At 33.5% G+C, this 23,677-nt stretch overlaps 1 protein-coding gene and 1 long non-coding RNA gene across 2 annotated transcripts; one reads left to right on the plus strand and one right to left on the minus strand.

Annotated features, from left to right (window-relative positions):
- Window positions 1–217: 217 nt before the first annotated feature.
- LOC144838021 (pappalysin-1-like) lies at window positions 218–11,289 on the minus strand. Its single transcript, XM_078693358.1, has 18 exons — window positions 10,848–11,289; window positions 9,315–10,359; window positions 9,001–9,146; window positions 8,356–8,652; window positions 7,878–8,189; window positions 7,291–7,738; window positions 7,050–7,178; window positions 6,840–6,925; window positions 6,465–6,664; window positions 5,986–6,066; window positions 5,698–5,815; window positions 5,159–5,544; window positions 4,192–4,351; window positions 3,811–4,006; window positions 3,467–3,638; window positions 2,454–2,604; window positions 1,223–1,389; window positions 218–732 (listed from the first exon to the last, which is right to left on the minus strand). Exons 1-18 carry the CDS (start codon window positions 11,170–11,172, stop codon window positions 562–564), a joined length of 4,590 nt encoding a protein of 1,529 aa, XP_078549484.1. The 5' UTR covers window positions 11,173–11,289; the 3' UTR covers window positions 218–561.
- A 157-nt stretch (window positions 11,290–11,446) lies between these two features.
- Window positions 11,447–13,414, plus strand: LOC144838503 (uncharacterized). Its single transcript, XR_013611645.1, has 5 exons — window positions 11,447–11,752; window positions 12,361–12,443; window positions 12,638–12,690; window positions 12,904–13,089; window positions 13,182–13,414. It is a non-coding gene; the product is annotated as an uncharacterized LOC144838503 (long non-coding RNA).
- The last annotated feature ends 10,263 nt before the right edge of the window (window positions 13,415–23,677 follow it).

The raw sequence follows: 23,677 nt of genomic DNA on the forward strand, positions 1-23,677 counted from the left end.
ATGTGTACCTCCCATTCTCGACCTGCGCAGCAGTGACGTAACGTACGTAGAGATCTGAGGCCCTTTTTTAGCCTTTTTCGACATATTTTAATGCCTTTTTCCTCTGGGCACTGCAGTGCAGGGCTCCTGGGTTTAGAGTGAGCGCGTATTTTCGTTACCCAACTGCTGCGCAGTCTATACCTTTGGATAAATTACCATAAAATAACAGCACAAACAGTTTATAGTAAAATAGTTTATTTCTACGGAATCAATATTTAAAATATACACAATATTTACACAGATAGCCTACACAGTATTACACTAAAAGAATGTATAGATATAATTAAAATACTATTTTGTGTTCACTCTGATGTTGGCAATGCGTTGAAGACTTCATAGCATTTATGTTATAACAAAAAGGATTCTACTTTAAAAATCTTATAATACAAACATACTTAACTGATACTTTTGAATATAATAACTTTTTCGTTTAAATTATTAAATATGATGGCCTATATATAGTAACAAATTATTGTATTGTGTTTCCAACGGAAAATTACAATTGTCAGGAATGGTTAATTTCTATTGGTTCTCAACAGCATTGGGGTCACGACACGTACAGTCTGCTTCACAATTTGGCGGGAAAGGTATAACCTCATTATCAGTAACAGTTGACACGCAGCAATCTCCACCGTCCCAGTGACAATAAGCTCGGTTGTTAATTCTATCGCAAAATCCGTCACTGACAAAGTTCTGAAAGATGAAATAAAAAATGGAAATTTAAAGTTTAAAATGACCAACACTATTTCTTAAAAAGTTCTTTTTAAAGTCATCAATGGAACCATCGGAATACTCTTGTATGACACAGAATAAGTATATGTTACAGTATTATAGCAATTTTTCGCATTTTCTTTTCTTTGTATTGTTTTGTTATCTTCGGTAATTCTTAATAAAATTTAATATGCTGGCAACAGAAAACCTATGAAATATGTTATTTGACCTTTTCTGAACACTATAGGCCTAAGATAAACTAATTCCAATACAATCGACCATAAGAACAATTAAAAGATTTAAGAAACATCTAGCCTACTACTGATCATGTTTCAATAAGACACGTACTCCAAAACAAGATGTTCGACAAACATTCTAATTACTGTTGAACCTATAACCAGTTGGAGAAATGGAGAATGCTGAAACAAATATTTAAAGTGGTGTAAAATGAATTAGCATCAGTGCAACTTACCTCTTGACAGACTTTGACACAGGAGACAGCCGAGGGATCTGGGTACCATTGGCGCTGATCTGTACAGATGATGTGTTTTGAGCGCGATTTCCACGTGTAAGTTATAGGCTCACCATTGTCGAATATCGCTTCATGACCATCTGCACAGGCTGCGGTGCAGTTTGTACCTATTTATAAATCAAGCCAAATTTTATTTTGATTTAAAGAGTTCTTATTTTGTATTTAGACACAACCACCTCACTAATTTTTTAACTCCAAATTTTACTTATTTTTTTTGACAAACCAGAAATATAAAAACAAATATGGCCTAGACACTGATAAAAGGATAATGATGAGGAGAGACAGAGCAATTAAAACCCATGGGGCTTGTCTCGCCAAAAGTAGGCTTACAATTACAGTAAACAGTATCGCCTCTAAATTTCAAATATTGCTTTAGAGATAATTTAAATTTAAAGACACACACTGTTCGTTATAAATTCTAGAATTCATCGAGCATGGAATAATATTGTTTTGTTTCAGTGGTGATTTATCGTGAAGGAAAACAAATATTATTAGATTTTTCAGTGAAATACCGGGTCTTCCCCAATTTGTATTAACAGATTCTACCGAAGGAAATCAACGAGACATCGTATAGCTAGCATACGATGCTCGTACGTTACACTGCTGCTCTTTTCCAGCTAGGACTACAAAACTAAGCCTGGATAAGGTAGACTAAGAACCTCTACGAGAGAACATTCGACGCGAGCTACGGGTATTGTTTTTCTCTTTTTATCATAATTAACCTCAGAACGTACATTTTAAGACACAAAATGCCATGGTTTTAATATTTTTAAAGATGTTTTTACAAAATGTAAACTTTTAAGGCAAGGAATGACCTGGTTTAGTATTTTGAAAGTTATTATATGAATTGATTTACAAAATGTAAACAATTGCAGGAAAAGTAAGTAAAAGTTAATGGAATTGTGTTAGAGATAATAATGTATAAAAAGAGGAATGCAGTACTAGTAGAAATGATGTAGAGAAAATATAAAAACAATGTGCCGCTGGAAAATGTTATTTGTAAAAAATTGTTCGTAAACAGATGATAAAAACAAACATTGTCAATATAATAATATGTATAGTGTATTGAAATGAAAATGTTTAGAGAAAAATATATGTAAATAGATAGGAACATATGCATGGAAATAAAAGTGGGATGAACCCACAAAAAAAAAACATATTACAAACATACCAATGGTGTAAGTATTTAAATTACAGGTAAACTTCACTTCGTTGCTATTTTCAGGTTCTGGACAGTGGTGAGAGTCCATATTTTGACGACAACCTTCAAACGTTTCATCCCAAGTCTTATCCCAGCCTTTTTTCAAACACTTTACAGTAGCCTAAAGAGAACATCAACGATTAAAATAACATTGTTATTATTACATACTGATGTTGGTGATTGGAATTTAGTTATGTTTAACTATCAAATGTAAATAATTGTAAAACAACTGTAGGCCTACACAAAATTATACTCGACTTAAATCTATATGTGACATATAGAGAACAAAAGAAAAGCGCTATACACGACGATAATACACTCTTTTAAACGAGCATAAATCTATTGCACCTGGTGTCAAATACAAACATCCTACCAAGTTTTTAAGTCCGTCAACTCCATAGTCATAATAACTGCTTTACCACGGATATGATTTGGAAAGAGTTGTAATAATATTTAAAGAGTATGACCGTTTCCGAGTGACTAGGATTGCGAGATTAGATTTTACAAATTCCCATGCCTTGCTAGAATGGTACAAAGATGAAATGGCTTAAAAGGCCCATTTACACTAGGACGATAACGATCGACGATAAATATATAAGCATACATTTTGTTTACATAAAACAAAAGAAATTAGAAGGTTTTCGTTCTAGAACTATAGGACAATCATTTATGCTGTCTTTGATAAAATAATACTTTTTAAATTCCAATCAAATGACGTCATGATAAACACAAACCATAACATTGTTGTAAGAGCAAAAATATCGTGACAATACATATTTTTGCTCTTACTAATCATGACGTCATTTGATTGGACGTGTGAAAATATCATTTTCATCAAAGGAAGCATAGATGGTTATAGTTCTAGAAAAGTGTTTATATTTGTTTTGTTTTATGTACGAAAAATGCATATTTGTCTATTTATCGTCGATCGTTATCGTCCTAGTATAAATGGGCATAAACAGAAAATTTTCAAAAATACTCACCACGCTATCGATGGTACCTGGACAATGAATTCTACATTCACTATGAAGATAATTGCCATTACTGCAACTATACACTCCGTTATAGAAGGAAGGAGGAGGAGTACATTCTCTACGGACACACGACGGACCTAACCATTCGAAATTATCTCCACATTTTAGACGAATTCGTCGGCTAATAAACAAACATAATTCAGATAAGTTAAATTTAGCGTTTAAAATGTGTTGTAAATAATAATAAACATATTACAGATATACCAATAAATTTCTTTAAAAAGATTTGAAATGATGAATTATGAGTGTTAATGGTAACGTCATTGAACTTTTCTATAAAATATTCAACTTACCTCTTTGGATTATCTTTAATGTGGTATCCAGCTTTACATTTAAAAATAACGTAGCTTCCAATGGTAAACGTGATTTTCTGATTAGGAACTTGAAACGAGTTTTCTGGTTCTGTTGGTGATGCACATTCTTGTTGACAAAATGCATTTGGTAAAGAATATCCACCATCATCTAAACAGGTTACACGGTTATCTGTTCCTAAAATACACAATGTCTTTGTGTTTAATAGCACTTTGTTGTAAGATAGGCTAACAGGCAACGTGTTTGCATTGAATAACCAAGGGCCACGTTTATTTTTTAAATTAGTACCTATCAACTCAAACAATATTTGATAATTTTCGACGAATGGAATCATTGACTAAAAGGAAAGGAAACGTAATTACCTTGCATTTTTGCTGCTGCATTGCATTCAAAATTACAAGTACTTCCATAGAGCGTTCCTTCTGGACATGAAGTCACTGCGTAAGGGACGTTAGGAAACCCACAATCAACAGGTGTACATATCACTTGGTGGTCTTCCCACTGGCCGTTTACACACATTATCTGGCAAGACAATAACACTGTTAAGAGCCGTTCTCTCGTAAAGCGTGGTTCCCACTAGCGACGCAACACAAGGACGTAACGCAACGCAAGTGAATTGACCAATCACAAGCGATGGCTTATTCGCTTGTGATTGCTAACTGTCTATAACTTCTTTAGTTAAAACGCTTGCGTTGCGTTTACGTCCTTGCGTTACGTTCTAGTGGGAACCAAGCTTTAAGCTTGGTTCCCACTAGGACGCAACGTAAAGGACGTAACGCAAAGCAAAGTGATTTGACCAATCACAAGCGATAAATTAAATTATTCCAAACAGTCGCTTGGGAACCAAGCTTAAGAATAAAAGAGTTGGTGGCAAAATGTTTGTGTATTAGGTTTGTTTGTTTGTGGTTAGGATGGTCATGTGGAATCTGCTGCTGATGTAAGCCAAATTGAAAAGAAAACAAAAACATGAAAGAGGTCCGAGCTCTAATTAATGAGTTTACATACATAATGCATTATTCTTATACATAAACTATTTATTTTTCATCAAATCAAATAAATAAAACAAAAATATCGTTTATCAAAACATTACCAATATCCATTAAAAAAAAACCAGGAAAAATGAAATTTGCCCGTTGCCATGGAAACATAGGTGTGGAATAAAAAATACTCTCTTTTGATTTCTCTCAACAGATATATATATTATTATAGTCATGTGCAAACTTTGAAAGAAATCATTTTAATCTGTCACTATTTGTTACATTTCTTTGATTCTTGCATACATATGGAGTATTAATATTGTATTTATGTTCAAGATTGAACCAATCTTACCTTATATTTGTATACTGGTCTGTAACCTTTGTTGCATTGTATAGTATAAATGTCTCCTTCTTTCACAATATCACCTACTTGTCGGTTAAGAGTTGCGTGCTGCACCTCTGGAACTATACATGTGGGCATATCACACGAGTACCGGTTACACTGTTTGGTAACTGGATTGTACAGATCATCATCACCGCACGATTGTAAATTGTATAGGTCAAAATCTTTCAAAGATCTTAGGCGAACACCTGAAATTCTGACATATTTGTAATCGAACTCGATGAGGACTTCGCGTGAGTAGTAAAATCTTTTGCTGAGGTCGTGTTCTACATTAAAAGTGGCTGGGTTGGAAGCACACAGGAGTGGTACATCTTTGTTCAAAACATGATTAACTCCTATGTAAATACAAACAAATTAAAATACATTTTTAAACAATGGTCTTTCTAAAATAAAATTAAAAGAGTTATTATTTTGTTTTATTAATATGAAATAAAGTGTAAATAAATCTTTATAACCAATTTATTTAAATATGTTCATTTTTAGCATACCTCTGGTGTCGACTAACGTAACAGATGCTCTTGTAGGAGGTGTTGTCCGTGATGTCACACCATCGCCAGCGATATAAATCAGAACTCTAGTCGCAACTACTTCTATAGGAAACCCAACCTAACATCAGACAAAAAATAAATAACTTTTTGAATTTACAAAAAAGAATAAGTTCTAATGTTAGCACCACTGGGAAAAATGTTACCTGACCTTGCACAACTTTTTCAAAAATATCAATAGTCTTCAAAAAATTCAGAAAATAAACTGTATATTATTATTAGTAATATTACCTTCAACCATATATTTTGGTCATGAAAACCGGCCCTGCATGGATACCATACAAATTCCTCTTTTAACTCGTTGCTACAAACCTTTGATAAAAAAAAAATATAATGAATCGTAGTTTATTCCAAAAGACCACTACTTTTAACATTTTTCGGGGTTTACCATGGTACTCTTTTTCTATTAATATTTGGTTTAAGTTAATGATAAATTAAACATTATACAAGTAGATGCAAGTTGGGGATGGGCAGTGCATCTGCAGTAGCAAGAAGGGAGTGACAACAGATGAACATATTGACAGAAAGTTAAGACAAAAACGCAAATAGAGGAGCGACATCTCATCTTATACATGAACAACTTGGGCGAGAACAGAGAAGACCAGAAGGAAATTGCAGATGCTTGAGAAAGGATACACCCGACAAGGGATGATGGAGCCGAGATTAGGAACAAAACACAGCACTATAAATAACATAAGTTATTTGATTACCTGATCCCTCGGGGGTTCTCCATAGATGTTACTCTCTGAACACTCTGTTCCTTGATATCGTGGGTTGCCTCGGGCGTACGAAGCCCACTGATCATAGAATCTTGGCGGAGTATAAAAACCACAATCTGCAACGTTCGTCTCCTTCTCAAAATCCTCGCAGTGACCGTCACTATCATAACGGTAACAGAGGCTAGGCTCACCTGAAATAAAAACAAAACTACATTCACAAAAAATACACAGTATTTTTTTAAGGTAAACAGCTACATTTATGGTGATAAATCGATGAATTAAAAGTTCTGCGCAATTTAAATACTAATACATACACAAAAACTCATAAAATATTATTAAATTACAATTAGCATAACAAGAACTTACCCTTACAACTGAAATCTGTTTCCTCGTTACAGTTGACGTTACAGCCGTCGTGGTTGAAGACATTTCCATCGTCACATGACTCATCACTAAAACCCCCAAAAAAGAACACATTTTATCTAATTTCTAATAATAGTAAGCATTTGTCGCACTAGTAGTATAGACTTACTTAATTGTTCTTTTATTTAAGAAGATTTCGATATAAACACTAACCTCTCAATAATACCGTTTCCACAAAAGCTAAATCCCGTTCCGATGACAAGTGGTGGTGATAAGTCAGTTATTGTGTTTTCTGAGCTTACACCGACACGGTAGGTATATTTTGTAAATTTGTTGACAGAGCTAGAAATTAATAAACATATTTTCTATTATGGTGATATTGGTAAACAAACAAGAATAAAAGTGTTTTTATTCGTTTAATAGAACTATTTTGGAAATGGTCATTGAAACTTACTCGTCCACAAATGTTGTAGAATCTACCAGTTTCTCGACTTCTCCCTCAAATGGTGGATTTCTTGTCAGGAGGTACTTGATCGGCTTACAAGACTTACAACCACGATGCTCAGGTTTTGATATCAACTGGACAGAATCAATTGCAACATAGAGGCCATTTGTATAGATTATCACAGATTTCACTGGTTCCATAACGTTGTTGATTCTTGTGCTGTAGGGGATGTCACAATAAACGTCAGGGGCACCTAGACTGATTCGAGTTCGGTTGACAGTCACTAATTCAATATCGTGGATTGCTCGATCAGTGCGTACTGTCGTCACCCAGACAGTCAGTCTTGATGGGATTACTGGATATTTAAAATTAACCTTTAGTTTGCAGAATTCGCATTCGTTTTGATCTATCAGCCAAGCTACGGGGTTTATAGCACATCTGGCACTGTCTGGAGGACCTATATACAACAATAAAGAAATTTAATAATTAATTGAACAGGATTTTTACATATGAAAGCCAATACACGCGTAAGACATGCGGATACAATGCCACAATATTAAATCTCAATGTATATAATAATGCGTAAGAACACTAACCCGTTGCTTGTTGCGGTGAATAATCACCATATGTAATTTTAGAATGTGGCGAGGAAGCTGTGTCACCATACTGTATAAGAACATCTCCTGTCATGCACTCCTGGCACAGCTCAGAGTTTAACGCAACGTTGTGGCCGCTAAGTGGAGGCTGCCACGCCAATGTAAGCGAATTACCTAACTTGGAGATCACATTTGGCGGTAAAGGCATAACTGAAGGTCTTCTTTCTTGTTGCCATGACTGAAAGAAAAGATCCAGGTAACAATGCATGCGAGCCGCCTGCTGAGGAGTGAAGGTGCTGGTGCATGAATCATCTAAAAGAAAAAAAATGTACAATGTTGATGTCTTTTTTCTTGCTATCTTCTTTTTTCTTGAAACACATTTCCCGTAAGGTAGTGTTTCGGGTTGTAAATCAAATAAATTAGTTTGGTTATTAAAACATTATATTAATTATAAACAATTGTTTGTTACTTTACTTACTTGCGTAGCTCATGTAATTCGTAAACGGTGTGTCATAAAAGTGACCTAAACCACAATGCCCATCAGACTCTTTCGGTAACGGATCCCGACAATATCTATTCGAAGGTGTTGGGTTGGTATCGGCTATTAGATCACCAATTTCTAGGCTGGGTTCAGTTTCAAAACATTCATCATCGCAAGTCATCTCTGTGACACCATGGAAGACATGCCATAAACCTAGGCTGTGACCAACCTCGTGGATAAGCGTGTCCATTAATTCTTGTGCACCATATGCATCGGCATGTACTATAATACCACCTATAGATGAAATGACACAATTTAGATAAAACAAAAGACAGGAAACTTGTTTATGAAAGTATGATTATATTTGTTTAATCCTAACTTATTTCTCCATGCTTTAATTAAAGGTTTCTAACGGTTTTATTAAAAAAATTTAAAAAAGACATATAAACTAATATTTCTTTCTCTTATGTTGGTTAAATTTAAGTTACTTTGTTCCTGAATTGTTGTTTAGATAAACCTAATAATATAAATAGTGAAGAATGATTGTTCATGCTATACGGTGAGGACCTACTCAACAAGCCTTCTTTCAAATTATACGAAGTAACGCAATTGAAACAAATTTGGTTTCCGGAACAATCTTACCTTGCGTACCATAAACGTTAACATCCCATGGCATTGTGGCTACGCCCAAGAATGATTTTTCAAAGTAGGCACCAACGTAGATGTTTAGGTATTGAACAGATTCCAATCCAATGACGGTCTTGAATTCCATTTCTCCAATAAACATACTGAAAATAAAATTCAATATTAGGCCTTAATAACAATAAACAATAAGCAGTAGTAGTTTTAAAAAAAATAAATTGAGCTCAGGGCAAGTTATACATGGACAGAATCTTTCTTTAACACATTTCCACACAATGTAGATTATAAAAACAAAATATTGTAGATACACTTACCAGTATCGTGAAGATGGATCAAAGCAAGTTTCAGCAGTGTCTGTGACGTCAGGATCACAACAATCTCCTCTATCCCAATCATGGTACGCTTTGTTACAGTCTGCGTCACACTTCTTATTACCAATAAGAGATGATGGACATTTAGAATTACGAACATCGCAATCACCACCATCATTGCCAGTATACTCTGGACTACAGTTCGAATCACACTTGCCATTTCCAACATCTTTAGACCCGCAATTAGGAATAATTTTTTTGCTCCTTAAGGTAGTGTTTCTTATCATATGATCGTGTCTGAGAAAGGTGATGTTATAACTATTAATTGCTTTGTTGAGTTCATTATGCTGCCTCTCAATTTGTTCTTGTGACAACAGTGGGTTTGAACCATCGTCGTTTGCTATATTGATCAATCGATAGCGTACTATTTTTGAACGACGCAGCGAACTCCTGTCTATATACGACCTCATTACAACTGGATTATCGCATACAGTTATACCACATTTTGGAGTTACCAAACTTAAGTCATGCTTCTTACTGGAGAGATCTGATGGAATAAGTTCTGGAAATTCACCTTCTTTGCTTGACCATCTTGTGAAGTTATCAAACGGATCCCAGAAAACAAGGTTTCTGAAGATGTCTTCAAATACATGTGATTGGTTATTATACAACTGCGCAACCTCACGATGTGACAACGCTCTGGACCATAAACGCATGTCATCCACAGCACCTCTAAACTGGACACCAAGTTCAAACAAGCCACCAAATTCAAGCTCCTTACACTGTCGTTTAAATTCTTTGAAGATAGGGCGTTTTTGTCCAGTTTTTGAAGACACCATAGCACCATTAATGTACAGCTTTATAGTTGATTCATTGTAGGTAGCGGCGATGTGGTACCATCGGTGGACGTGGTAGCGAAAGGGAGCCGATGCGAAGCGGTCATCCTTAAGCTGGAAATACAGATGAGCATCTTGTTTTTTCCTGCCGGTTGTGACGCCAATCCCCCAGTCACTCGATTTTAATAATCCTTCGCATTTGTCTCTAAGACCTACAATTTCAAAAACAATTCACAATTTTTTGATCATCATTATTAAACTTTGCTAAAACAAAGATTGTTTTCGACGGAATTACTAAACTTTATTAAGGAGTTTGTTGGCGTAGTATTGGTATTACAAATAGTACAATAACAGAGAACATGTTGAATTGTGTTTCTTTTAAAGTATTTACTCTTGTTTTATTGCTATTAATCTAAGGTATACGAGTTTGGGGAAACAGTTATTTAAATTATATAAATATAATACTACTAAATGTCTATTCCATGTGTTACATTTTCCGATTTCCGCACATTTGTTTAAGCAACCTAATATTTTACATGATTATAAGTTATATGAATAAATGCCCAAAAACTATGAAATAATCTACCAAAATATGATGTAATTTCATTACATGTGTTGTTTATAAACAATTAATGCAGTTTATTACCGACGGTTAGACGTCAATTACACATACACTTTACATAACAAATAAATACCTTACCTATAACACCAGTTTTTCCAGCTTGCCCTCCTTCAAGCTTCATCCAAAATGCAACAGAAAATTTTCTTCTTGGAATAATTTCAATATTTGTCAAACGAAGAACACCAGACGTCTCCGCAAAATAAGCAGCGTAATCCGTGGGGTCAACAGGGTCAGAATACTGTATGTGTCTGGGGAACTGAGCATGGTCATCCCGCTTTGTACGGCCATGAGATGTCAAACATTGTCTCCCTTTTGGATCTTGTTGCTCTGATTTTCCATAAGCACGTCCACCGGTCAAAACAATACCAACCACGAGTAAAAGTAAGAAACTAGATACTGCCATGCTTGGAGTCAAATGTATAAGCAGTGCTAATCTTAACTACTGCCTTAAATACAATACTCAAATGGGAATAAAATGTGTTTTCTCTACTGTGTACTAATGAGTTGCTGATTGGCTGCGAAACATGGGCCTGTACCAAGGTGTTGTAAAAGCCTTTGTTTGGTTCAATAACACCTTTACGCCTTTATTCTGATTCATTGGTTTTTTTTTACAATTTGCATACTTAGCAGATGTACTATTCACAGCTGTTTCAACTAGTGTTAAGATATTAGAAAAAGTCAAGCGCCCTCAGTGTTAGCAGACGAGGCTCCCCGAGTCGCGCGAACATATAATTTTTGTTTACAAACCATTATTTCGCGAACGCCAAATTAAATTTCGCTATCGTGAGTTTTTATGTAGTAAAACATTTTTTACAAAACCAAACGATTAAAAAAAGTGTATGTTCAATTAAAAAATAAATATTTTATTGTTTCTTTACTATAAATTAATAAATAAACGACGATATTGTCCATTTTACTGAAATATTCTCCCGCACATAAACCAGGAAGTCGAGATAAACTGTGTAATGAAATAGTAAACAATCGTAAGTAGAAAATATCATTGTATTCTTTACTTATTTTTTGGATATAATTCATTTTTTTAGAAAAAGAACGAACTAGAATATAGTCCATCATTATTATATAAACAAAATAATACAAGTTTTGTTAATATAGCCTGGTTCAGTTTTTAGTAAAACTCGCATATTTTGCAACCCCTTTATACATTGTTATTGTTATCGGCGAGAAAACGGATTGGCGATAGGCTTAGAACGTGCGTTGACGCCCGCGATGACCGTGACAGTAATGTGGGCCTAGAATGAAGCTAGGCCCAAACATAGAAAATTCGTAATAGTTAAACCTTTTATTACCCTAATCCTAAATTTAATCATTATAACTGTTACCAAATAATTAATGGCATGTGTTTATAATAATAATTATTGCTTTCCTGGTGTATTTTTAGGCTAGCTGGTGTGACTGAGTGACAGTCCTACAGCCTAGGCTAGGCCTTAATATTAATACATTTGTATAATAATGGTTTAATATTTTGGCTATTAGCTCTCTTGTTTGGATTTGTTTGGACACAAAACTGAAGTACTTTTTAAAAATTGATTTATTTTTAAAGGAAAGTACAGTTGCATCTATTGTTTTTTAGACCATGGCAGTGAAAAAAAAAGAAGCAAAACAATATCGCACAGCGTTGTTAGGCCATACCTGGTAGACATTGAATAAAACAGGGTAGGTAAATAATCATAACCACCTCTTTAGAAAGTTTAATACACACTCCAAACAATGAAATGTGTGTTTGTACTTCCATATTTAAAGAACAATGTTAGTATAAAATAACTGTCAAAACAAACAATTGTTACAGTAATTTATAAATATACCTCTTTTTCTTTATTAAATATTTCCTCAATCAACTATTTTTCCAGGTGTCAATATGTTATAATATTCAACACGCGACAGGATGCCGACATCTTGACTGGTAAATTCAAATGTTGTTTCAACTTTACATTGACATTACATATTAACTCAATTGGTCAAGTTGCTCTTTAAATACACATTTCCTATGAATTATCCATATATTATCATTATCTGCTACAAGAAATAGTGAACATTTTTTAAATATAATAATTTTGATGCTCATTTTTGATGCAGATTGAAATTTATTTGGTTGACCAATATTGTTTAATCTCAGGTGATCATCTAGCAGACTTTGAGAAAATCAGAAGCTGCGGCACATCGACATGCTACAATGATTAAAATCCAGTCTTTAGAAGAGAATCTTGAGCATTTAAGAAATTAACTCTCAGTGTCACTTGTGACAAAACAGCATAGTAAGATTGCAGAAACTGGCCACAGAATAAATCTAAAAGAACAAGAGGTCAGTCCTACATTATACACCTTTAAAATTATGTCTAAAACATGCAATACTATAAAAATTAATGCCATATTTCTTTTATATATTTTATATAGCGAACTACTATGAACCAAGAGATTTGAAACTCTATGTACAAAAATGGACGAGGTATTTAGAAAAAATAAATTCCTCGACAGCAGTACCACGGAAGAGAATTTTGCGGGAAATCATGAAGTCACATTTGACGTTTATTTCACCTGAGATCCAGCATGAAGTAACTAGGCCGGTAACTAAGTGCAGAAAAGTTTGAGGAAATAGGAATTGTTTGCTATTTCTCAGTTAATTGTTACAGTATTGCATAGATTATGTACAGTATACTGTATGAATAGTAGTATTTTTTGTTGTTATTGCTAGAACAATGATTTTGTAAATAAATGGTATATGAATTGTAATTGAATTGAATTTTTTGGAAGTTATTTTATTTTAATTTGGTTTATATATTATTGATTGATAACGGAAATTGATGTTATTTACTGATTTAGATTGTGATTGCATATCAAAATAATAAATAATATACAATACAAATATGAAAGAAATATGCATTTATAATTAAATATCTAATGTCACAGTACTCTATAGCTTCTTTCTATTAATATATTACAGATCTTTGACTAAGACATGCTAGGTAGGCTGCTAGGCATTTAACCTGCTGATGATGTAGCCTAGCCTATATATAGTATAGGCCTGTAGCCTGGACTACTCTGTACTCCCCTCCCAATATGAATGACTATTAAAATAGCTTAGGTCTAGGCTAGGCCTAATTTTTAATTAGGACCAGGAACAAGTAATTAATCAGCTTTATTCAATTTGGCCAAGTAACAAACACACGCTACCGATTACATATACCTCCTTGGCGGAGATAAATAAATACTATATGGTCCTATTGCGATAACTTTTTTCATCTTTAAATTGTTTTAACCATTTAAAAATTTAAATGGTTTTAACCGTTTAAAAATAAGTTGATTCTAATAATTTAAGTTAGCCCTCTATAAATCCCAACATGATTGATATTCTCGTTTTTCTTCTGTGATTCACCCACTTTTTCGATCGATCGCGAAAGCAAAATAAATGGAAGAACCATAACTTTTCGACGAAAATACCTGGTTTTCCCTATAGCTAGCGTACAACGTTCGTACATTACAGAGTTTACCAGTCCTAGGCCTACAAAATTAAGCCTAGCTAGGCCTAAAGACCGTCCACGAGAGGACATTCAACGCGAGCTATTCAGGTAGTGAATTGTTTCTCTTATCAACGTACATATTATGACCTGGTTTAATGTTTTTAAAAAATTGTAGGGAATGGTTTTTAAAATTTTGAGCAAATAGGTTTCAGACACTGTACATAACATGAATTTATTTGAATTTTGCATATTCCATATAAAATGAATTATCTATCAAAAAAGACAATTTATAAAAAAATCTGAGGTAAACTTATGGAGTAAATCAGTAAAAAAATTACTTAACTTTTCCATGTCAGTGATCAATCGTTCTCTATATGTGTGTTTCCCACATTTTTCTTTTACTCTTGGTTGGTTCTTTACATTTTTTTTTATGAAATAGAGACGAATGCTTTTACAACTCATTTTACTATACTGTATTAATATGACCTGGTTAACTTTTACATTATCAATTTTTGAACAAATTATATCTTTCCATTCTCGTGGTACTGCTTCTAGTAAGCATGACAATTCAGCAATCCAAGTCGATTTGATATTCTATAATAGTAATTCATTTGTATTAATAAATCTGTTATCAATTATGTTTCATCTTTGTTATACTAGATCTAATCCAATTCCTATAAAGGTGTGAGAAACCATTGTGTGTTATCAAGTTGTTGCCCCATATAGGGCATCAAAAATGATGTGTAATGTTTGATATTTTTTACCATCATGCATTAGGTTTCTGCTTGTGGAGGAACAGTAGATGACATTTTCACTGATGTTGTCAAAATTATAGAAGATCACGGCTTTTTACCCTCAAGTGTAGAACAACGAGCAGAAAATAAACAATGTGAGGAACAGAACCAAACAGAAACTAAGAATGAGAAAAGTCAGGAAGTAAGGATTATTAAGAAAACAGAAGAGATTGAAATAAAGAATAAAAATAACTCCGCAGTACCAGGAAAAAAAGTTGAGTCAGCAGAAAATTCACCAACAGCTGTGGAGAAAGCAGAGGAATCTACTTCAGAAGAACCTGATGTATCTGGAAATAATGACGAATCTTCATCTGAAAAGAAGGAAGAAGAATTTGAACCTGGAAATAAGGAAGAAGAACCTGTATCTGAAAAGAAGGAAAGAGAATCTACTTCTGAAAAAAAAGTAGAAGTACCTACTTGTGACAAGAAGGAAGAAGAATCTGCATATGGAGAGAAGGAAGAAGAGTTTTTATCGAACAAGAATACATTTACATTTGAAAAGAAAGAAGAAGAATCAGAACATGAAAAGAAGGAAGAAGTCATATCTGAAGAGAAGGAAGAAGTCACATCTGAAGAGAAGGAAGAAGTCACATCTGAAGAGAAGGAAGAAGTCACATCTGAAGGGAAAGAAAAAGAAGCTGCATCTGAAGAGAAAAGGGGATCTACATCTGAAAAAAAGGAAGAAGAATCTACATCTGAAAAGATGGAGGAAGATTCACCTTCTCAAAAGAAAGTAGACGAAAATACAGGAGAGGCAGTACAGGAAGCAGCATTATAACTTTGTTTTGTTTTTAATTAATTTGTACTACTTAGTTTTGTTATTTTTGTATTTTATAATAATGATGGAGTAAGAGGCTCATGCCTATTACCTGCTCCTGGCAAGATGAATTGTAAAACGTACTTTTAGGAACTTTTGCCGAATAAATATTATTATTATTATTATTATTAAAAGCGCAGGAATTAGAACATCCATGATCGATTAAACAAAAATCTTTTGAAAACTGAAAAAACATTGTCATAAAATGAATAGTCATCATCTAATTATTAGGTGATCATTTAGAATAAAATGATCACCTATTGTTATTGTATGAAATCTTTATTATTATTATTTATTTATTTCTGTACAGATTTTGTGTGTCAATTATCTAAAAAAAGTTAGATGTCAATAATCACAAAAATTTCACAATATCTTAAAATAATTTAGTTTAGTCCTAGTTAGCTTTTCAGTGTGATCACTCATCCGTGACATCATTTATACGCGATTTTGTGAAATCACATTATCAATTGTATCTCCATAATTCATTATCACATAGCGCTATACGAGCATGTTAAATATGGCAAAATGCGTAAATTAATTGCACAAAAGTGCTAAAAATGGTAAAAAATAAGGCATTTTTAAAATCAAAATAACTCTTCAGAAGTTTCGTCAACCCCCAACTTATTCGGGAAGCCATTGAGTTGTAGATATGAATTCATGTACATATTTGACGTACAAAATGTTGTCAAATGGTCACTTGAATTTAAAAATTAGGAATTTCTATCTTTTTGTGTATGTTATCACATTCAATAGAGCGCATCTCTGTTATTTGAGCCCGATTTTCGCTCAAATTTCAGTATGTGCTTACTAAATTAATTATCTTTATCATGAGTTGCCACCATTTTTATTATGATGATGTCATCATGCGTAAAAACTTGAATAACATGGGTCGAGTAATTTTACCTTCAGCGTATATTTGAATATCTCACAGCTCTTCAGAATTAAAGGTGACCTTGATGATTTTAATTCATTGTGACAGCTGATGAAATTTAGATATGAATAAAAATTAAGCCTATCGGATGTTGTGACAATATGATATGGCCAGTTGAATATAAAAAGTAGTTTTTTCATCTCTTTCGTCACAACAATTTTGATGAGCGCGTATTGCGCATCTACATGCCAAATTTGTTTTGCTCAATTCATTATCTTTCGAAATTGTCATCTTCAAGTTTATTTTGATAACGTCATCATACCAAAAAATTAGAACATGATGTGAGTCCCATAATTTCACCTATGCTACACTGTGTATGGATAAACAGTATACTGTACTATTATATATGACACATAATAGGTACAATTCAGCACTATAAGCGTATATGCATCATGTCATAGGATGGCTTACATCAACTTTTTCTGATTGTATGTTAAAGTACATGCATGTTTAAAAAAATTTAATTTCATTAAAATTATAAAAATGATCACCTATAATTCGTCAAAGTGACAAATTAAATTCTAGTTTATTTTTATCATTGTATTGATACGTAGGCTGAATCCTGCATTAGGTGCTTTATCTTCTCCTCTTCATCTCCTTTTTCTAAAGTTTAAATCCAAAATGTTATGAATTAGTATTGGGATTGATTCAATGCACAAGTTACTGTTACTGTGCAAGTAGCCTATTCATATTGTAAATTAAGCTTAACATTCATAACACTAACACTAAGTTGCTTTAGTTGTATGAAAGTAGAATAATGGATTAATGCCCATTTCTTTCAAGTTGTAAAATTACTGAATTTCAATGTCCAAATTTTCATTTTGCGTTAGTTTGCATCACAGTTAGAAGAATATGTCACTTATTTTCACAGAAATATTCTTACTTATTTTAGACTGGCAAAAATAATAATACAAGAAATACATGTCTTTTAATTTCTGAAACATTTTTGTAGCAATTTGAATAGGTTATTCTGTAATTATATAATGTTATTATTATATTATATTATTTTATAATATACAATACTCATAATGTACGAAGTGTAAATATATAGTGTTATGTTTTCGTCATTTCTTTTTCATGAAGCATATTTTTCCATTTGATTTGATGTCTGTTTTTTAATATAGAAACACGCATATGCTTTGTCAAATACTGCTGTAGTTATAATAATATAATAAAGTTTTAATAATGTAAATTTATTTGTGGTGTTGTGATTTGAGACTGTTTCCAAAGCTAAGAGAAGGAAGAATAACTTTCTTTTTCCCAAAAAGAATCATACCCAAAATATATAAGATCATGTTTGAGTAAATTGAAATGTAAGTCTCTTATAGTACTGTAGTAAGTTTTCCACATTCAAATAAAAAGTGGTCTGTATTTTCTACTGTATTATTACATAGTTTGCAGAAAACAGACTCTGTATTTTTCGACCATGTATTCTTTTTGCCTTCTAGATCTAGAGTGTTACTTCTTGCTTTAAATTTCAAAACTTACAGAATCAAAATTAACCATATCATAGGTTTGTGCTTATATTTTAAGTAGTCGGACAAAGTTGACTTGCTTTTTACTCGTTCAAACCATTGCTTTGCATTTTCTAGAGAGCTAACATATTTAAAATGTTTGAGCCATGTCTGACTCTCCGGGTTTAAATTAAATTTAGAATCTAAGTCAAAATTGTAATTCTTTGATATGGTTAATCCACTTCCATTTAATGTTACCTTGAACCTCAATTAATGACCTACATAGATGTGTTTGCCATCTCTTATCATCCATATTTTTAAGTCTATTAAAGTAAGACAATCTAAACTTATTTTGTATATATTAAATTGGTTCCCAATCCAGATCCATAAGTAATGCCTCTTTGGCAACATTTCTTGGTGCCTTAAAAATATTTCTTGCCATTGAATGTTTTCTAATTTGTCTAAAGATCTTACAGAGTTACATAACCATATTGAAGAGGCAAGTTAATGGTGGGTAGCCCTATTATTCTCCATAATAATATAATTCTCCATAGTAAACCCTATTGAAATCTTCCTGGTTGTTAATAATAGAGGTAATATAAGCAATTATCCTATTTCTCTTTTTAATTACTTCATTAACATTATGTGAATCAGCATATGACCTAGAGATTATAACACCAAGATATTTTTCCGTAATATAATGTTTACCAAGATTCCATGTTCTATGTGGATTAACTCTTTGTCCTGTAATTAATACTTTTGATTTTTAAGTTAAATTCTAGCCTCCACTTTTGTGAATACTCAGTAGCTACTTTAACCAATTAAAACAACGTCGTTGGCAAAAAGTAAAGTGCCAATTTGTGTGTTAAAAATATAAACACCTTGTTTATTATTTTTTTTAATTTATTTAATTAATTAATGTAAATTGAAAAAAAGAACTGGTGATAATGAACAGCCTTGTTTCACCCCTCATTAATATTAAACATATCTGATTCTAGGTCATTAAAACTTTACATTTAACATCAGAATACATATTTGTTATAACAAAGTATTTTTCCACTAATACCAATTTTTTTGGCAGCATTAATTAAACCTAGTCGCCAAACCGAATCAAAGGCTTTTTTAAAGTCCAAAAAGGCCAGAAATGTTTTTTTACCTTCAGCACGTCTTGTGGCTATGATACTTTTAAGAGTAAAAATATGATTTTCAAATCTCCTGTCTGGTCTAATACCACCCTGGACTTCTCCAAGATTAATATCACTATCTTCTAAAAATTGAGAGATATTGTGTTCAAGAATACTATTAAAGACTGTGGCTACACATGAGTTAAGTGTGATACCACGATAGTTATTGAGATCACGTCTATCACCTTTTTTACATATTGGGATAATTATCCCCTCATTCCAATAAGTTGGGATTTTTTCAGTTTGGATGATCCTGGTAAATAATTTTTGGAGAGATAAGGTCATGAGATCACCTCCATGTTTCAACATTTCATTTGTTATGGAATCGGTGCCTGGACTTTTATTATTTTTAGCCTTTGATAGAGCTTAAGCAACATCATCAAAGAAATAGTTATATCATCTAAAACATGATCACAAACTTGCTGATGACTGTTACTTATATCTGGAGAGTGCATTTTATCGTTACTGTTATTTGCAATATTACCAAAGTGCAGTTTCAATGATTTTTTTCATATCATCTTTGTTTGATGTATATGATAACGTTCCAGGTATTAAGAGTGAATCAACATTTTGTTTACGTTTACTGTCTTTAAGTTCATTTCAGAATTCTTTGGATTGAGGCCCTCCCTTTTCCATAATATTTGAGCAGTTAAATATTTTCTTCTGCATTATTTTACGCTTAAAAAGAGATCTACAGAATTTTCGTTTATCTTGGTAGATTAGAGAGGTTTCGCAATCTTACGAATACGATAACGAAAACGGATACGTCACGCACACGTATTCGTTTTCGTAAGCCAGTAAAAATCTGTTTCGCATGGCAACGAAATATTGTGGGCGCCGTCCAAAATATGACTGCGGTAAATTTAAGCGAAGCGCAGGTACGTGTTGCTTGGTGCTTGGCTGCCTAGGCCTCCTAGCGTAACATCAAAGCTATTAGGGAGGTTTCGCAATCTTACGAATACAATAACGAAAACGGATACGTCACGCACACGTATTCGTTTTCGTAAGCCATAAAAAAAATCTGTTTCGCATGGCAACGAAATATTGAGGCGCGTCCAAAATATGACTGCGGTAAATTTGAGCGAAGCGCAGGTGGTACGTGTTGCTTGGTGCTTGGCTGCCTAGGCCTAGCGTAACATCAAAGCGAGTGAGGACTTTAAAAACTGCTATTTATCTAAATTGACCTGGCATTTTAGTAAATTACTTTAGTAAATTACTTTCAATAAATCTATAATTATATTATAATCATGAATCATTCCTAATTCAAATGCAAAATGTGCAAAATAGATCAAAAACTATACTCGTTTTGTAGTTACGAATATGACTGGTGATATTCGTCAACACGAATACGCTTTACGAATATGAAATGGGGATCACCTCGAAAGTTTCACAAATGTATGACGTTTTCGTTATCGTATTCGTAAGGTTGCGAAACCTCCCTATTACCCAAAGTGAATTACAATAGACTTCCCTACGTTTTTTAGATCTAATTTAAGATCACAAACTATATTTAATGTAAAAATAATACTATATGGTCCTATTGCGATAACTTTTTTTGTCTTTAAACGGTTAAAAATGTGAAAAATAAGTCGATTCTAATAATTATAGCGGCCCGCTATAAATCCCAAAATGCATTGCGCGCGGATTGATATTTTTGTTTTTCACCTGTAATTCGCCCACTTTTCGATCGATCGTGAGGCCAAAACAAATGGAAGACTCCTGACTTTTCAGCGAAAATACCGGGTTTTCCCCAATTTGTATCAACGGAGTCTGGCAAAAATAGAAAGACAATTAATGCAGCAACTATACAACGTCAGGCTAGGTATATAGCTAGCGTACGATGTTCGTACGTTACCGATGTTTACCAGCTAGGCCTACAAAACTAAGCCTAGCTAGGCTAGGCCTAAGACCGTCCACGAGAGGTCGATCGCCGCGAGCTACTGTAATGTAACGATATTCACTTATAATTGAGAAATCAACCTTTGTATCAGAATTCAATAAGTTCACAAACTTGACCCAGAAAGTCCAGAGGAGAGTTTGTCCAGATGTTTTAAAAGACCATTTAGTTTATAATAAGAATCCCTAAAGAAAACACTTAGTTTAACATTTGACCTATCCCATCGTTAAACCAGGAGAGATTGACACTATTTAAGTACAGATTTGACAGTGTTATTCATCATTGAAATACCTTATTATACCGTTAATCACTCCCACTTAAACACCCCTGGACCAACTTAGAACCAATCGTTACCCTCACAGATTACGTAGTGACATATGTAAATGAACCGAAGCCAATATACTCCCAAGTTTCAGAAGAGCCCAGACACACCTTACAGACACCTCACAGCCACCTCACGGAACACACACCTTACAGCCAGCATCACTAATCCTCTGTTCCTTAGTCAGTTAGTTATTCAATTATTGTATCAAGTATATTCTGAATAAATAATATATGTTACGACAGCAAAGCGAGTAAAGAGTCTTCCTTACAAAGTACCTCAACATAATAACATTATATTACATGGTGGAAGACCCGAATTTTTTTAAGGAACAGAGCGAGGAAACCAAAATTTACAAGAAAATTAACATAAAGACAAGAAGCAGAAAATAAAAGCAAGAGATAATTTCTTGAAACAGAACAAGAGACGAAGACGAAGAAAACCAGCCACCAGTCAGATAATTGTTTGATAGGAGAAAACCGAAAATTACACGAAGACAAGCTAAAATTTATATTTTAATCAGACAAGCAGAGTTTTTTTTCAATTAAGCAGTTAACTGGATCAAGAGAAGCAGAATTTTTTTTCAAGACAGCATTTTAACTGGATCAAGAGAAGCAGAATTTTTTAATTTCGTATAACCGTTTGATGAAGATAAAGAAGATAATCAAGGAAGACACAAGAAGACTCAAGACGGAAAACAGAAGCAAGCGGACAAGAACGTTTCGTTTGGACACTTTCAAGTTTTTTTAGAACGTTTTTTTAACATTTACTTTTTTTAATTTTGAACTTCGAGCATTTGAACATTGATGAACACCTTTCACATTTTTTTTGAGTTCGTTGTTTGAAAATTTGAACATTGATGAGCACTTTTAACATTTCTTTAATTCGTTGTTTGAACATTTGAACATTGTTGAACACTTTTTTGCATTCGTTTTAATTGGATCCGAAGCATTGGGGTAAGTCAAAGCCATTTTGATTTTTTGATTTGTAACCTTGATTGAGGAGTGCGAGTTTCCGTTTTACAAGCCCTACAATCAAATGGTTTTAGAATTTGTCCAAAGAAATGTAAGTTATTTAAGAATAAAGTGCAATATATGGGACACACCATCCTGATTAATTCTTCAGGACACGCATGTATCACACCATTAGGCAACAGGTGTGCAGCTATCCGAAATTTGCCAGTCCCACGAACCCATAAAGAAACTAAACGATTTATTGGTGCAGTAAATTATGTATCCCATTTTTTCCCTCAAATACAATCAATTTTACGTCCGTTACATACACTCGCAAGTAAACGCCGAAAATTTGTTTGGTCTACTGAACACCAGAAAGCATTTGACGAAATTAAACAATTAATGGTTAAACCACCTACTCTTCAAATGCCTAGAAAAGAAGGTAGATTTACGCTATATAGCGACACTTCAAGAACCGCAACAGGTTCATATTTAACACAAACAGTAAACGGCAAAGAACACATAATAGGTTATTATTCCAAAATCTTACCACAAGCCTGTCAACGATATAGCGTCACAGAATTAGAGTTATTCGGACTTTACATTAATGTTTCAGCATTTCGACACTTACTAAAGGGTTGCGAATTTGATGCATTCGTAGACCACTCAGCAATTGTACAAATTTGGAATTCAAAAGATCAGCCATGTACACCCCGTTTACAGAAACTAATACTACGATTATCCGGATACATTTTCCAAATTGGTTATAAGAAAGGAACTGAATTAGTTTTAGCAGATTTTCTCTCCCGAGCCCCTCGTGACGACGATTCCGAAATTGATCAAGTTGTACCCATTGCATTTAATATTACAGAGACTGAATCTCTTAACCCGACTACAAACACATCTACTAGTAGCAGACCAGTAACAAGGTCTTACGCTAAGAAAATGGGAATAAATATACCTGACCTACATAAATGCAAACCAGTACAAACGCCTGTCATTAATCAAAATCCAGTGACAACAAACACGCGACCTACACCACAACCTACCGCTACACCACAGATAATCACGAGACAACAA

This window comes from Antedon bifida, chromosome 3 (genome assembly GCF_963402885.1).
Source record: "Antedon bifida chromosome 3, ecAntBifi1.1, whole genome shotgun sequence".
Lineage (NCBI taxonomy): Eukaryota > Metazoa > Echinodermata > Crinoidea > Comatulida > Antedonidae > Antedon > Antedon bifida.

Coding starts and splice junctions, on each gene's coding strand:
- LOC144838021 (XM_078693358.1), bottom strand. CDS start 11,172: ATGGCAGTATCTAGTTTCTTACTTTTACTCGTGGTTGGTATTGTTTTG. Junction 9,147..9,314: donor GATCCATCTTCACGATACTG/GTAAGTGTATCT, acceptor TTTTATTTTCAG/TATGTTTATTGGAGAAATGG. Junction 7,739..7,877: donor TTCACCGCAACAAGCAACGG/GTTAGTGTTCTT, acceptor TGTTGTATATAG/GTCCTCCAGACAGTGCCAGA.